The sequence below is a fragment of the Gopherus evgoodei genome, chromosome 4 (assembly GCF_007399415.2).
Source record: "Gopherus evgoodei ecotype Sinaloan lineage chromosome 4, rGopEvg1_v1.p, whole genome shotgun sequence".
Taxonomy (NCBI): domain Eukaryota; kingdom Metazoa; phylum Chordata; order Testudines; family Testudinidae; genus Gopherus; species Gopherus evgoodei.
In genome coordinates, this window is record NC_044325.1 from 89,986,038 (window position 1) to 89,999,631 (window position 13,594).

General features: G+C 41.9%; 1 protein-coding gene across 2 annotated transcripts in view; it reads left to right on the top strand.

Annotated features, from left to right (window-relative positions):
• Positions 1-13,594, top strand: part of NELL1 (neural EGFL like 1) — a 454,792-nt gene that overhangs the window by 338,367 nt on the left and 102,831 nt on the right. For both annotated transcript variants that reach the window (XM_030560164.1, XM_030560165.1), the window contains exon 15: positions 4,513-4,608. In XM_030560164.1, coding sequence (XP_030416024.1) covers positions 4,513-4,608 — 96 coding nt within the window. The remainder of the gene's footprint in view (positions 1-4,512; positions 4,609-13,594) is intronic.

Genomic DNA, 13,594 nt, shown 5'->3' on the forward strand with positions numbered 1-13,594 from the left:
TTGCGGACGATACCAAACTGGGAGGGATTGCAACTGCTTTGGAGGACAGGGTCAAAATTCAAAATGATCTGGACAAATTGGAGAAATGGTCTGAGGTAAACAGGATGAAGTTCAATAAAGATAAATGCAAAGTGCTCCACCTAGGAAGGAACAATCAGTTTCACACATACAGAATGGGAAGAGACTGTCTAGGAAGGAGTATGGCAGAAAGAGATCTAGGGGTCATAGTAGACCACAAGCTTAATATGAGTCAACAGTGTGATACTGTTTCAAAAAAAGCAAACATGATTCTGGGATGCATTAACAGGTGTGTTGTAAACAAGACACGAGAAGTCATTCTTCCGCTTTACTCTGTGCTGGTTAGGCCTCAACTGGAGTATTGTATCCAGTTCTGGGCACCACATTTCAAGAAAGATGTGGAGAAATTGGAGAGGGTCCAGAGAAGAGCAACAAGAATGATTAAAGGTCTTGAGAACATGACCTATGAAGGAAGGCTGAAGGAATTGGGTTTGTTTAGTTTGGAAAAGAGAAGACTGAGAGGGGACTTGTTCACCTTAGCCTCCAATGATAGAACAAGAAGCAATGGACTTAAGGTGCAGCAAGGGAGATTTAGGTTGGACATTAGGAAAAAGTTCCTAACTGTCAGGGTAGTTAAACACTGGAATAGATTGCCTAGGGAAGTTGTGGAATCTCCATCTCTGGAGATATTTAAGAGTAGGTTAGATAAATGTCTATTAGGGATGGTCTAGACAGTATTTGGTCCTGCCATGAGGGCAGGGGATTGGACTCGATGACCTCTCAAGGTCCCTTCCAGTCCTAGAGTCTGAGTCTCTGAGTCTATAACCCACTGTAGTTTAGTCTCCAGTGTTGTTGTATCCTCTTGCTTACTCCGTATGCAGATGTGTCTTACATTGTATTGGCTTGCAGTGCTTAATTTATATAACCGATAGCAAGACAAGTGAATCAAGTGACTCATGAATTGTCTGTGAATCAAGTGAATTGTCTGTCTCAAAACCTGTTTGTCAACTCTGCCCTGATTTAGACTTTAGAACATATCTTTAGTACATATATACAACATCTTGAATATCATCCATACAGACATCACACAATGATTTTGAGGATCAGTGTGATACTGGCTTCCATTTAAGATCTCACATGACATTCTAAATAGATAACTACTATGAAAGCAGTGTGCTAGATACAGTGAGTTTGTCAGGCCTGATAGGACAGTTACAGAACAGTGAATTCTTTGCCAGCTCGTACCAATGGGCCTCTATGTCACAGCAATGTCATCACATTTTGCTGTAAGCACCTCAGTACTGTGAGGCATGGTCTTGTCCCAGTGCCCAAAGTCTCAAAAATGGCAACCCTGTTCATAAACCGCTTCCTCCTGGAGGGGGACCATTCTTTGGTTAGCTTGAAGGATAGTAAGAAAGTTAACCAGTTTCTATACAGATCTAGAAATAAGCTTCACTCTAAGAAACAAACATGTCATATTCACAGAATCAATTATAGCAATAAGGAAACACAATAGACAATCCTTCCTAATTGAGGTTGTAGTCTACCTTCACTACATATGTGTATATCCCATTGGCTCTAATAAGTCTTATGTATGTGTATTATGAGTTATGAGCAATAAACCTCTGTCTCTCTTCTCTGCCTCTTCATGTGTCTCCTATTTATTTGAATGATCTGTCACGTTTATGAAACAGTACAGTATATGCTGTTGATAGACTGTTTGCTATTTGATGGTGAAACTGATTGACAAACAGCAACTTGTTTTTCTTTTCTGTATGACTTTTGCTTTTTGTAACCTCTGTGCTGCAAATATTAATTATCTTCATGCCACGTAGAATGTTAATTTTATTTCTGTAAGGTCCCTACTTAGCTATCACTTTCAAGCAAGAAAGATTAAATGTTTTAGTTTGCACTTTGTCAAGTACTAAGGAATTTATTTTCCCTGAGAATGCTAAGATTGGAACTGAACACAATATTCTAGGAAACATTGCATAAGGAAATTCTGTAATCTCATCATGTTTTTCCTAGATTTACGGTTTTTGTAAGGCTGTGTGCCTTAATATTCCTTTCTGTCTTGTGTGAAATTACCTTTTTGTTCATATTTTGGAAAATATTCAGTGAGAAATCAAAATTAATGTTGTTCTTTAAACGTCTCTCTGCCCTATACTTACGAGTTAGAACATAATTGAGATGAATCTAGAGTAGATAAACTTCTAAATGACCAATACATGGAATATGTGCAGCAGGAAATAGCAGATATTTTTGGGCAAGTGGTTCCCCCATTCCTAGAATTCCTTGTGCTTTTCTATTACTATTTTTATACATTATTTTAGGATTCCCCTTCCCGTACATCTTCACCAAAACAGAATGCTGTGCTACAAGGTATATTGATAGAGTGACATCATTTTAGCAATTAATTCAGTCAGGAGATAGGATTTGCTTCTCTCACCTTCAAGCAGTTACAAATTACAAGATAAATTTTCCTAATGTTTGGTATTTTATTCACCTTGTTATTCTTGTTAGTACTTTGCAAAAAAAAAAAAAAATCCAAAACACCTCATCTGTTATGTAACACTTTGTCTTTTTATATGGTTTGTAACATCTCGTTGCCAACACTCCATCTGTGATTTTAGCTTGCAGATGCACTTTGTGGTTCTGTTATTAACACAGATACCGAATTCCGTTTAAATATTAATTTTAGCTTCTTTCACTAGTGGGGTTTAGTCCACTGAGTGCCTCAAGAACTGTAATGTGTGTTGAGGAAGGGGCAGGAAATATGCTCTTGAGAATGTGCTTCGCACTGGGACCATTCTTGCTCTCAATGAAGTCCTTGCCAAAGCTTTCTGTGGGAGCAGAAGCAAGCTCATTTTGACCTCTCATTGAAAAAAAGTAAGAACAATTTTAGAACAGAAGGCCTGATTCTCTTCTCTTAGTGTAACTTTATTTAGTCTGGTGGCAGGGCCAGTGCAAGGATATTTCGCACCCTAGGCAAAACTTCCACCTTGCACCCCCTGTTTCCCCCCTTCCCCTCCCGGAGCATCGCTTATTGTAAACTTTCAGAAATGAATACTGCATAATGTGGCATTGTTCATTAGAATTAATACAAAGGTGTCAGAGGAGATAATCACAACGGTCCCTTCTGGCCCAGGGGAACCTATGAGCAAGGAGGAGGCTAAGAATGCCCCCAGCTTGCAGGATCTCTAAATGTTCCCAGGCTCTGAATACTTTGTCCTCTGGGGGTGAGAGGGGACCCAGGGGCAAGGAGGACAGAGCCAGGCTCTCCCAGGTAGCAGGTGAGGATCTCCTGGGGATCAGGGCTGGCTCCCTGCATTGGCACAGTGCCACCGGGGTGGGGGGGTGTTTGGAAGCAGCACTTGCGCCAGCCCTTTCCCCTCCGTCTTGCTGCAGGGTTTAGTTTCATTTTCCCTCACCCCAGGAGGCTGCTGCGCCCAGCCCCCAGCGTGTTGGAGAGCAAAGCTCACCTGAGCTCAGGACCACATTGTGCCTTCTCCAATGGCTCCGTCCCTTGGCCACACTGGTCGCCGTGCCCAGCTGGCTGTCTCTTCCTTCCTCTGCTGCAGGCTCCCACTGACCATCCTGCACAGCACCCCTTGCTATGGAGGTGGGTTTGTTATGAGGGCCTCACTCCCCACACTGCCCTGCTCAGCTGACTCCCAGGATGCCGGACATCGCTTTTTGGTGCCCCTAAATCTTGGCACCCTAGGTGGCTGCCTAGTTTGCCTAGTGGTTACACCGGCTCTGTCCAGTGGAGTTATTCCTTATTTACAGTGGTGTAAGAGAAGAAACAGAAGCATTATTTTTAAGAATTGTCCTGATACATTAGTTTTCTTAATCATAATTACTGGATAGTTAAGTTTAGGGCAGGGGTTCTCAAGCTTTCTCACAGTGTGAACCATATCTCAATAGAGAAGTTGTCCCATGGTCCATCTCCCTTCCTGTTTTCAACTGTGAGGCCCACATAGCCTCCCTTTTGTGATTACATGACTTCTTTATGGCAACTGCTTAAACAGAAAAACAAGTTCAGGAGAGTATTGTATTTTGGTAGGCTTTGAATGAAATTTATAAACTGGAGCAAGGAGGAGGAGCCAATACCATGTGACCAGCCAGCTGTCTGCTGGCCACCACCAAGTGCTGTGTGGATCAGCGCGCCACAATTGCAAAACTTCTACTGAGTTCATTTGAGCTAAGATCAGCTCATTAAATGTTGTTTTATACTCTATTTGTTTCTCTTCTATCATTTGCAACAGGATATTAATCTTGTATTGGAAGAGTGCTTTGCCATGAGGGCAGTCAGGTAGCCTTCCATACCAGCTACCTGGATTCCCTGCTCCTTTTGTCTGCAGATGGGTTGGATTTTAACATTCTGAATTCTGTTTTTTGTGATACAATATTAGGAAGACTTTCTTTGGCACCTCACAAATGTATAATAAATGTAGAAATTGTGTTGTACAGTAGCCTGCTTTTCTCTTTCAGCATTCTGTGAAGAGGGATGCAGATATGGTGGGACATGTGTGACCCCTAACAAGTGTGCCTGCCCTTCTGGATTCACAGGGAGTCATTGTGAGAAAGGTAAAACTCCCTTGAAACTGTTCTTTTGTAATAAGAAAAAGATTACTGTCAATGGGCAACTGTTGCTTACCATTGTTTTAGATTCTGGATGTTTTTGTTTCTTCAGTGAGTGTGTAAATTTTGATTATTTGGTAATGGACTTTCCCTACTTGGAACACACTGTTTCATTTAACACAGGTAATTTAAAAAGATCAAGGCAGTGCCTGCCACTGTTTACAGTGAACTTAGTTTGTGCTTATTGGAGATCAAGCCAGATGAACAAGAATTGCCACGCCTGTCATGCCTGGTATCATCTGAAGGTGACATTCTGGTTTTCTCTCAATCTGTTTCACAAATTAGATCTAAATTCGGAATCTTTCCTTGCTTGCTTAAATTGTCATTAAATAATCCCACTGGCAGTTTAACCTGTTGCACTCTTGGGATTTGATTTAAACATGAAGTTACTGAGATCATCGTTACTCACAGAACTGAAAATGTACATATGTATCTGAGTAATGCTGGTTAGACTTTTATCAGCATCATCCCGAGTCTTTTTCTTTCCAGGCTATTTGGTATTTACACATTGTAATATTTACTGCACTTCACTATCATCATCATTCCTCTCAAAATCCATCTCAGTGAGAGACAGATTTGGAAGTATATGATGCATATGATGTCTGTGCAGATATAGACTAACTCCAAATGCCAAGAAAGGGCTAGATTGTCCCAGGCCCTTGTGCCAGTCCATGGCTGAGGGAAGGCAGAACAGGCCTTCCACCTCTCCTTTTACATTCTGTTCAAAGGCTACCGACAGTTGCAGTCTCAGGAGGTTTCAGGTGTTGTTCCCTCCTACTGGCTTTAGGGGTGCAAACCAAGCCAAGTGTGAGGGAGGGGCAAGAAGAAAGCATGGCAGTGCTTCTGCCGTGCCAGCCAGAACTGTCCAAATTTGCACCCTTCTGAGGGAATGTGCATGCAGGGGGAAAAAATCCCTGCAGAACCCGCTGAGGTTGTATGATTCCACACCACCCTTCCCAGTGTGGTTTTGTGTAATTTGCAGAATCTAGTCCCAAATGTTTAGTATGGAAACTAAAGAACCTATTGGCAGAATAAAAATGGTAGTACATGTACCTCTCTCACTAAATAGATGTTTATTGTAAGAGAAAAGAGAAGTAGAAAGAAGCAATAATCCAGAGACTGATAAAATGCCTACATCAATTTAGCTAAGTAAATGCTTTAAAATGTGTAAGAGATTAGTTGGGACAGATTCTATGCTCCATTCTGTTCTCTTTGGGCTGCTCAGATGGCACATAGGGAGCAGAGACTGGCATCACGCCTCCCCCCCCCCCCAACCTGGGGATTCCTTCAATTCCCTGTGGCTTCAGAGGTGGCACAGATGCTCCCACACCACTCTCCTCACATCTCATGACTCAGGCAATAAATGTGTGTGAGGAGAAGGCCTGGGTGTAGTCGGCTGTGCTCAGCTGGCAGATGATCTCTCAGGGGCTGTTGTCAGCTGGCCCGTATTAGAGCATTCCCAGCTGCTCTGTTCTGTACCGTAGGCCAGAGTTGTTACTGGCTCCTTGGCAGCACTCTCCCCTGGGCTCTTTTTACTGTGCATTCAGCAGAGACCCTGGTTCAGTTTGCCTGTTACTAATAAGAAGAAAAGGATGCCAGAGGAAGATGTAAACCTATTTGCTCAGGCTACCAAGACAAAAGAGTTTAGATTTTATTTTCTGTGTGTTTCAGTGTCTTCAGTGCTGCACACTATGTAATAAATGCTGTGTGTTTGTTCTTCCAGTCTGAACTGAGGCCAGTACTGAAGCAGCTACATTCTGCTGTATTGGGTCATAATTGGCTGGGTTTAAAAAAAAACAGCAAACAAATGGAACCATTTATTGTATAAAAACTGTCCAGTAATTAGTGTATTGTTATAGTCTATCTAATATATTGGCCATGCTACTATAATGCAAAATGACTTAAATAATTTCTTGACAATGAGGCTTATCTACTTTTATCAGTTAGCTTTGACAGTGGATATATTTTATTTTTGATGCATATACTAAAACCAATTTATTGTGGACTATTAGGAATCCCCATAAAGATGTTCTTATTTAGTTGCTTCTATTGTGTTTACCGCCCACCAAGACTCATTCCTGTAACTTGTATGCTTAATCTAGCTTGCTCAGTCAGTTCAAGCACATGAGCTCTCAGCTCTTGGCTGTGGTTATTATTCAGGCTTTACCCATTTGAAACTCCCATTGATTTTGGACTCAATTATAAAGTTAACATTTGTTGACATACTTGTTTGGTACCTGTGTTGATGGAAATACAAAAAGATCAGATGACTTGCTTAAGGTTCACATGGAGTAAATGACTCTGAGTTAGCCCCTTGGGGCATGTCTACACTGCATCTGTGGGCAAACTTCCCAGCTCAAGTTCCACAAACATGTGCTTCACACTAGTGCACTAAAAATAGCTATGTAGATATTTGACTTGGGCTGGAGCTCGGGCTCTGAAGCCAGGTGGAAGGGGGAGCGGGGCTTGAGAGCCCAAACCCCAACCCAAGCCTCAGTGTCTGAGCACTGTCTACACAGCCATTTTTAGAGTGTTAGCACAAGCCCTGCTAACACAAGTCTGTGGACCTGGACTGCAAGGCTCACTTCCGGATATAGTGAAGACATGCCCTGGGTTCCTCTACTCTCTGTCCCTTTGTTTCACCGATTAAACTTAGTTTCCTTCTTGTAGGGGTTCTAGGAGCCTCAATGAAAAATTTTGATTAAGAACTATAGTCTTGAACTCTTGGATTTTACAAATGTAGGGTTTCTCAGCACTGCTAGAGAGGTCTGAGTCCAGCACTGTTGGAACCTATACTTTTCACCACTTATATGTTCTTTTTACGTCAAATAACAATATAAGAAAAGTCTTTTCTATCTCTTGAAAAGCAAATAAGTAGATGAGAGAATGAATGGATGAACAAAATGCGGATAGGTACAGGACAGGGAGGAGGCAGATCTATAATTCCATATGCTATCACCTTAAGAGTAAAGAGACCGAGTGGAGAAAGAGTGACCGTGGCAATACTCCCATTGTGCAGTGAAAATATGGTTATTACCCTCTACTGAACAATTAGGGATATATTTCAGGAGAGTTGCTACTGTTTTGCAGATACAATCTACACAACTGTGAGCTATGAAAGCTGATCCCTTTGTTTTGGAGATATGTAGGATGTGCCACTGGACTCTGGAACTGGGATTTGTTGCATAAAGCTGACCTAATCATGAGTGAAGTTTATGAATCTGGTATGCAAACTGATTGCAGAATGAAATTGAGCTATGCATCTGAGAAATCATTGCATATATGTAGTACAAGAGATATGTCTGATTTTCAGATGTGGCCTCCCACATTGAAGGCACAAACAAATGTGTGCACATATCAAGTCACTTGCATGTCTCGCTAACTGATTCTATGAAAATCAGGATTTTGTAGTAATAATTTCACCCAGAAATATATGTGCCTGAGAAAATTACAGGCTCAAAATTGAAGGCTGCATTGAGACTCTTACAAAACAGGCCTCCAGTGCCCACCTGCCTAAGGATCTTTGGAGAAAAGAGCAGATTTGGTAAAAAGAGAATTAAAGATAGCAGGGTTACTTCATTGAGAAGTTCTTCTCTTTCACCACAGTTTTTTACAGCACAATCTTTGTGTCTCCTCTAAACAAGCCTGTATTTTTCTGCTGCATGTGATGCTAAAAATAGATACCTCTGTATACCTTAACATGTGGTATCATGCTCTCCATGACTGCTATATTGCCCAAAGAGAATACAATGGTTGTACGCTACTTTAAATTAAAGCTTAAATCTTTCTGGTGAAATCTTCTACAGAAGCTTATTGTAAACTAATACACATCTGAAGCAAAATGACATGTATCTATCATGTGTTCTGTTTGCCACACTGCACTTGAAGATGTCATTCAATAACACAGCAATCCCATATACGTTATTTGTAAGATGACAGTGCTTTCCTCATTGGCTAAACTTTCTCTGACCTAAATTTTCTTTAGCACAGAGAAAAGTGTAAAATGAACTGGCAATTAAAATCCCCATTGAAAAGCAGGTGGCTTTATTTTTTGAATGCGAATAGTCTATAATTTATCAGTTTAGGCTGACCTACTGAAGTGATGATATCAGACTCACTGGGAATTCAGTGATGTTGAAATAGTAGGATTTATGCTGATAATTGCCTCTGGTTAAAAATGAAATTAATACAGGCTGTGACAAAATTCCTCCTCTACCTTGGTGGGTCCTGCGCTTATTGGCAGATTTGCTCACCTCAGTGATCTTCCCCACAGTCTGGCTCAACTCCTCCTGTGTCTGATCAGGAGTCGAGAGGTTGGGGGGGAACCCGGGTTCCAGCCCAGGGCCCTGTGGATTGCAGCTGTCTATAGTGCCTCTTGTAACAGCTGCATGACAGCTACAACTCCCTGGGCTACTTCCCCATGGCCTCCTCCAAACACCTTCTTTATCCTCACCACCTCCTGGTGTCTGATAACACTTGTACTCCTTAGTCCTCCAGCAGCACACCCTCCCACTCTCAGCTCCTTGTGCCTCTTGCTCCCAGCTCCTCACACACACTTCTCCTCTGGCTCCTCCTCGCCTGACTGGAGTGAGCTCCTTTTTAAACCCAGGTGCCCTGATTAGCCTGCCTTGATGGGCTGTAGGTGATCTAATCAGCCTGTCTGTCTTAATTGGTTCTAGCAGGTTCCTGATTACTCTAGTGCAGCCTCTGCTCTGGTCACTCAGGGAACAGAAAACTACTCATCCAGTGGCCAGTATATTTGCCCTCTACCAGACTCCTGTACCCCACTGGTCTGGGTCTGTCACAAGGCATTTGAGTCAAATATGCAAATACATAATGCAGCATGATAAGGAAAATGAACCATTGCTGGTGGCATTTGCAGTTTAGATCCGAATTAAGGAAATATTACAGCCCAACTGTGGGACTACCTTTCCATGTTGCAGTTCAGGTGTACTTGCAGATATTTGCAGACATTGGTACTATCAGATAATTTTTTTCTAATGTTTAATTTTTGTGTTATATTGCTTATATTGCTGTATTAGAAGCATGGATTCCCCCACCCCCACTTTTCTATTTGGCAGTTATTGTCTGAACTGTACCTGTATTTTGAATAGAGATCAAATTTAATGGAGGTTTTTTGGTTTGCTATCAAGGGGGTAGACAAGATGATCCATATGCTGATTATCATCTGTGATCATCGTGTGAAACACTTAAAGCCAGATTCTGAGACCTTTGCTCATGTTGAATACTACCTTACTCCTTGTGTGGTCCCACTGAACTCTAGGTGAGAGAGGATGGCAGAATTTGTGTGTTCGATAGTGTCTTGGCATGCCAACGCATATTTGCTAGTACACCAGCAACTACTGTAGATGCCTTTTTACTAATAGTTAATGAAAAACAGATGAAATAAAATTATTGTGGATGGTACAAAAAATAGCTGCTATTGTGTACTCTTTCAGTATCTCAGTGGTGGAATGCTGAACAACATTTTTTTAAAATGGTACTTAGAAATGTAAGGGGATACCAGTATACTAAGTTAGTGGGCATGTGCCTTCATAGACCAGCAGAGCCATGAATTTGGCTCCTTAAATGTTTCATTCTCATTGAAGAGCAAAGATCTTTACAACAAGCAAACCAACATGAAATGCTTTAAGTATATTGGAAGAAGGAAGCCTGCAAGAAAATCAGTTGGTCTGCAGGACCTCCAGTAAAATAAGGAATAATTAAAGGCATAATAAAAAAGCTAAACAATTTATTGTATCAGTCTCCACAGCAGAGGATTTTTGGAAGATACCTACTGCAGAGCTACTCTTTTCAGGTAATAAAGATGAAATACTATCAGGAGGAGTGGGGCAAAAGAGGAGGTGCTGAAACAAACTGATAAATGAAAGATTAACAACTCACCGTGATTGGATGGTAAAGATTCAAGGGCAGCTGAGCTCCTCACAAAAAAAAATGCAGTCTGTCATTACATTCAGCCACTGTACTAGAAGATTGGAGGGTAGCAAATGTTGTGCGTTTTTAAAAGGTGCTAGGAATAATCCCAGGAATTACAGACCAGTGAACTTTACATCAGTGTGGATCAACTGATTTGAAATTGTTTAAAAATCAATTTAGAAAATGCCTAAATGATCATGATGTGAAGGGGTCTAGCTAACGTGGCTCTGCAAAAGAAAATCATGGCTCTCTAATTTATTGGAGTTCAGTGACTGTATCAACAAAGTATAGGATCAGGAAAATCAGTTGGTACAATTTATATGAACTTTCAAAAAGCCTTTAAGAAGGTCTCTCACAAAAGTGACCTTGAAGAAAGTTGCCCAAACTCCATGACCCTTAAGCAAAAGATGGCATATTCACTAGTTTTACTAGTCTCTTTCTAGAGTGTGCTATTTAGGGATGCCATGTGTTCAGGCCAACACTAAGCTATACCATGCCAACTGGAGCACTTGGAGGCATTCTTTCTCAGGATGTATCCTGGAACTCCTTTGTGCACAGCTTTTCCATGCCCATTACTCCACTCTGTAGCACGGCAGTTATCTCGCTCCTGAAAAACAAGGAGAAAAGGTAGGGTGATTGGAAAGGCAGCCACAGCTGGGACCGCATGCAATTAGGAGATAGCTGGCCCTATAAAACGGCTGTGAGCCAGGAACTGTGTCAGTCTCTCTCTAGCTTTGGAGAGAGATGGACGTAGCGTCCTGAAGGAGCAAAGGGTACCATGGACAGAGCTGGGCTGTAGGGAAAGGCAGCAGGCCCAAACCCCTCTTACCAGTGATGAGTGGCCATTAGACTGCAGTCTGCCCCGGTGAACAGGGGCTGGCGGTAGCCACTGAGGTGAGGTGAGCTTAGAGTATTGGGGGTTCCACTGGGAGAGAAGACCCAGAGAGTGGGGATACTGCTGGGGCAGAACCTCATGGTAAGGAACACCAGATTCTGAGAGGGACATGGGGGCCTGAGGCAGGTGAGCCACTGGCCAGCAGAGGGCGCTTCAAGCTGGTATCAAGCTAATTCCCAGAACAACCAGCAGGAGGTGCCAAACCGATGAGTCTCACTTTGCTACACACACCTTTGTGGGGTGTGCAGCTGCTGTGTTGCTGGTCAGTTATGCTGTCAGGCACATAGGAAATAGGAAGGGATTGATCCCTATATTTCCCAGAGCATGGGGCCGCTGCACTTCTCTTTGACTCTTTTGCAGGCATGTGTCAAGGTTTGTAAAGCACCCTGTGTTGTCCTCCTTCCCTTTTCCCTCAGCTTCACAGCTGTGCAAGGGCCAAGTATAAACTGGCCATTTAGGGTTTAAGGGCTAAAGTATGCCTCCCCAGTTTGGATGTGCTGACTTTGTTAGAGGGCCTGCCCAGACAGGGGGTAGCCATAACACGACTGGAAGATTGGAAAGCATGGCGGTGGGGCTGCTAGTATTCATAGGCAAAATGAAGTTGTCTGTGTTTGGAAATGATAGAACCATGCTGCTCCTTTCCAAATGCTGTCACGTGCATGCCATGAGGAACTTAAGCTACACCAGTTGAACAGGTAAACAACCAGTGGGGCCCCTGGACAATTGAGATACAAAAGGAGCACTTAAAGACGATAAAGTCATTGTGGAGAAACTAAATGAATTCTTTGCTTCAGTTTTCACGGCTGAGGATGTTAGGGAGATTCCCAAACCTGAGCCGTTCTTTGTAGGTGACAAATCTGAGGAATTGTCACAGATTGAGGTGTCATTAGAGAACGTTTTGGAATTAACTGATAAACTTAACAGTAACAAGTCACTGGGACCAGATGGCATTCACCCAAGAGTTCTGAAAGAACTCAAATGTGAAATTGCAGAGCTATTAACCATGTTTTGTAACCTGTCCTTTAAGTCAGCTTCTGTACCCAGTGAGTGGAAGATAGCTAATGTAATGCCAATATTTAAAAAGGGCTCTAGAGATGATCCCGGCAATTACAGACCGGTAAGTCTGACGTCAGTACTGGGCAAATTAGTTGAAACAATAGTAAAGAATAAAATTGTCAGACACATAGAAGAACATAACTTGTTAGGCAAAAGTCAACATGGTTTCTGTAAAGGGAAATCATTTCTTACTAATCTATTAGAGTTCTTTGAAGGGGTTAACAAACATGTGGACAAGGGGGATCCAGTGAATACAGTGTACTTAGATTTCCAGAAAGTCTTTGACAAGGTCCCTCACCAAAGGCTCTTATGTAAATTAAGTTGTCATGGGATAAGAGGGAAGATCCTTTCATGGATTGAGAACTAGTTAAAAGACAGGGAACAAAGGGTAGGAATAAATCGTCAGTTTTCAGAATGGAGAGGGGTAACTGGTGGTGTTTGCCAAGGGTCAGTCCTAGAACCAATCCTATTCGACGTATTCATAAATGATCTGGAGAAAGGGGTAAACAGTGAGGTGGAAAAGTTTTCAGATGATACTAAACTGCTCAAGATAGTCAAGATCAAAGCAGACTATGAAGAAACTTAAAAAAGATCTCACAAAACTAAGCGATTAGGCAACAAAATGGCAAATGAAATTTAATGTGGTAAATGTAAAGTAATGCACATTGGAAAAAATAACCCCAGCTATACTTACAATATGATGGGGTCTCATTTACAGCTAATCAGGAAAGAGATCTTGGAGTCATCATGGATAGTTGTCTGAAGACGTCCACACAGTGTGCAGCAGCAGTCAAAAAAGCAAACAGGATGTTAGGAATCATTCAAAAGGAATAGAGAATAAGACGGAGAATATCTTATTGCCCTTATATAAATCGATGGTACACCCCCATCTTGAATACTGCATATAGATGTGGTCTCCTCCTCTCAAAAAAGATATATACTGGCACTAGAAAAAGTTCAGAAAAGGGCAACTAAAATGATTAGGGGTTTGGAACAGGTCCCATATGAAGAAAGATTAAAGAGGCTAAGACTTTTCAGCTTGGA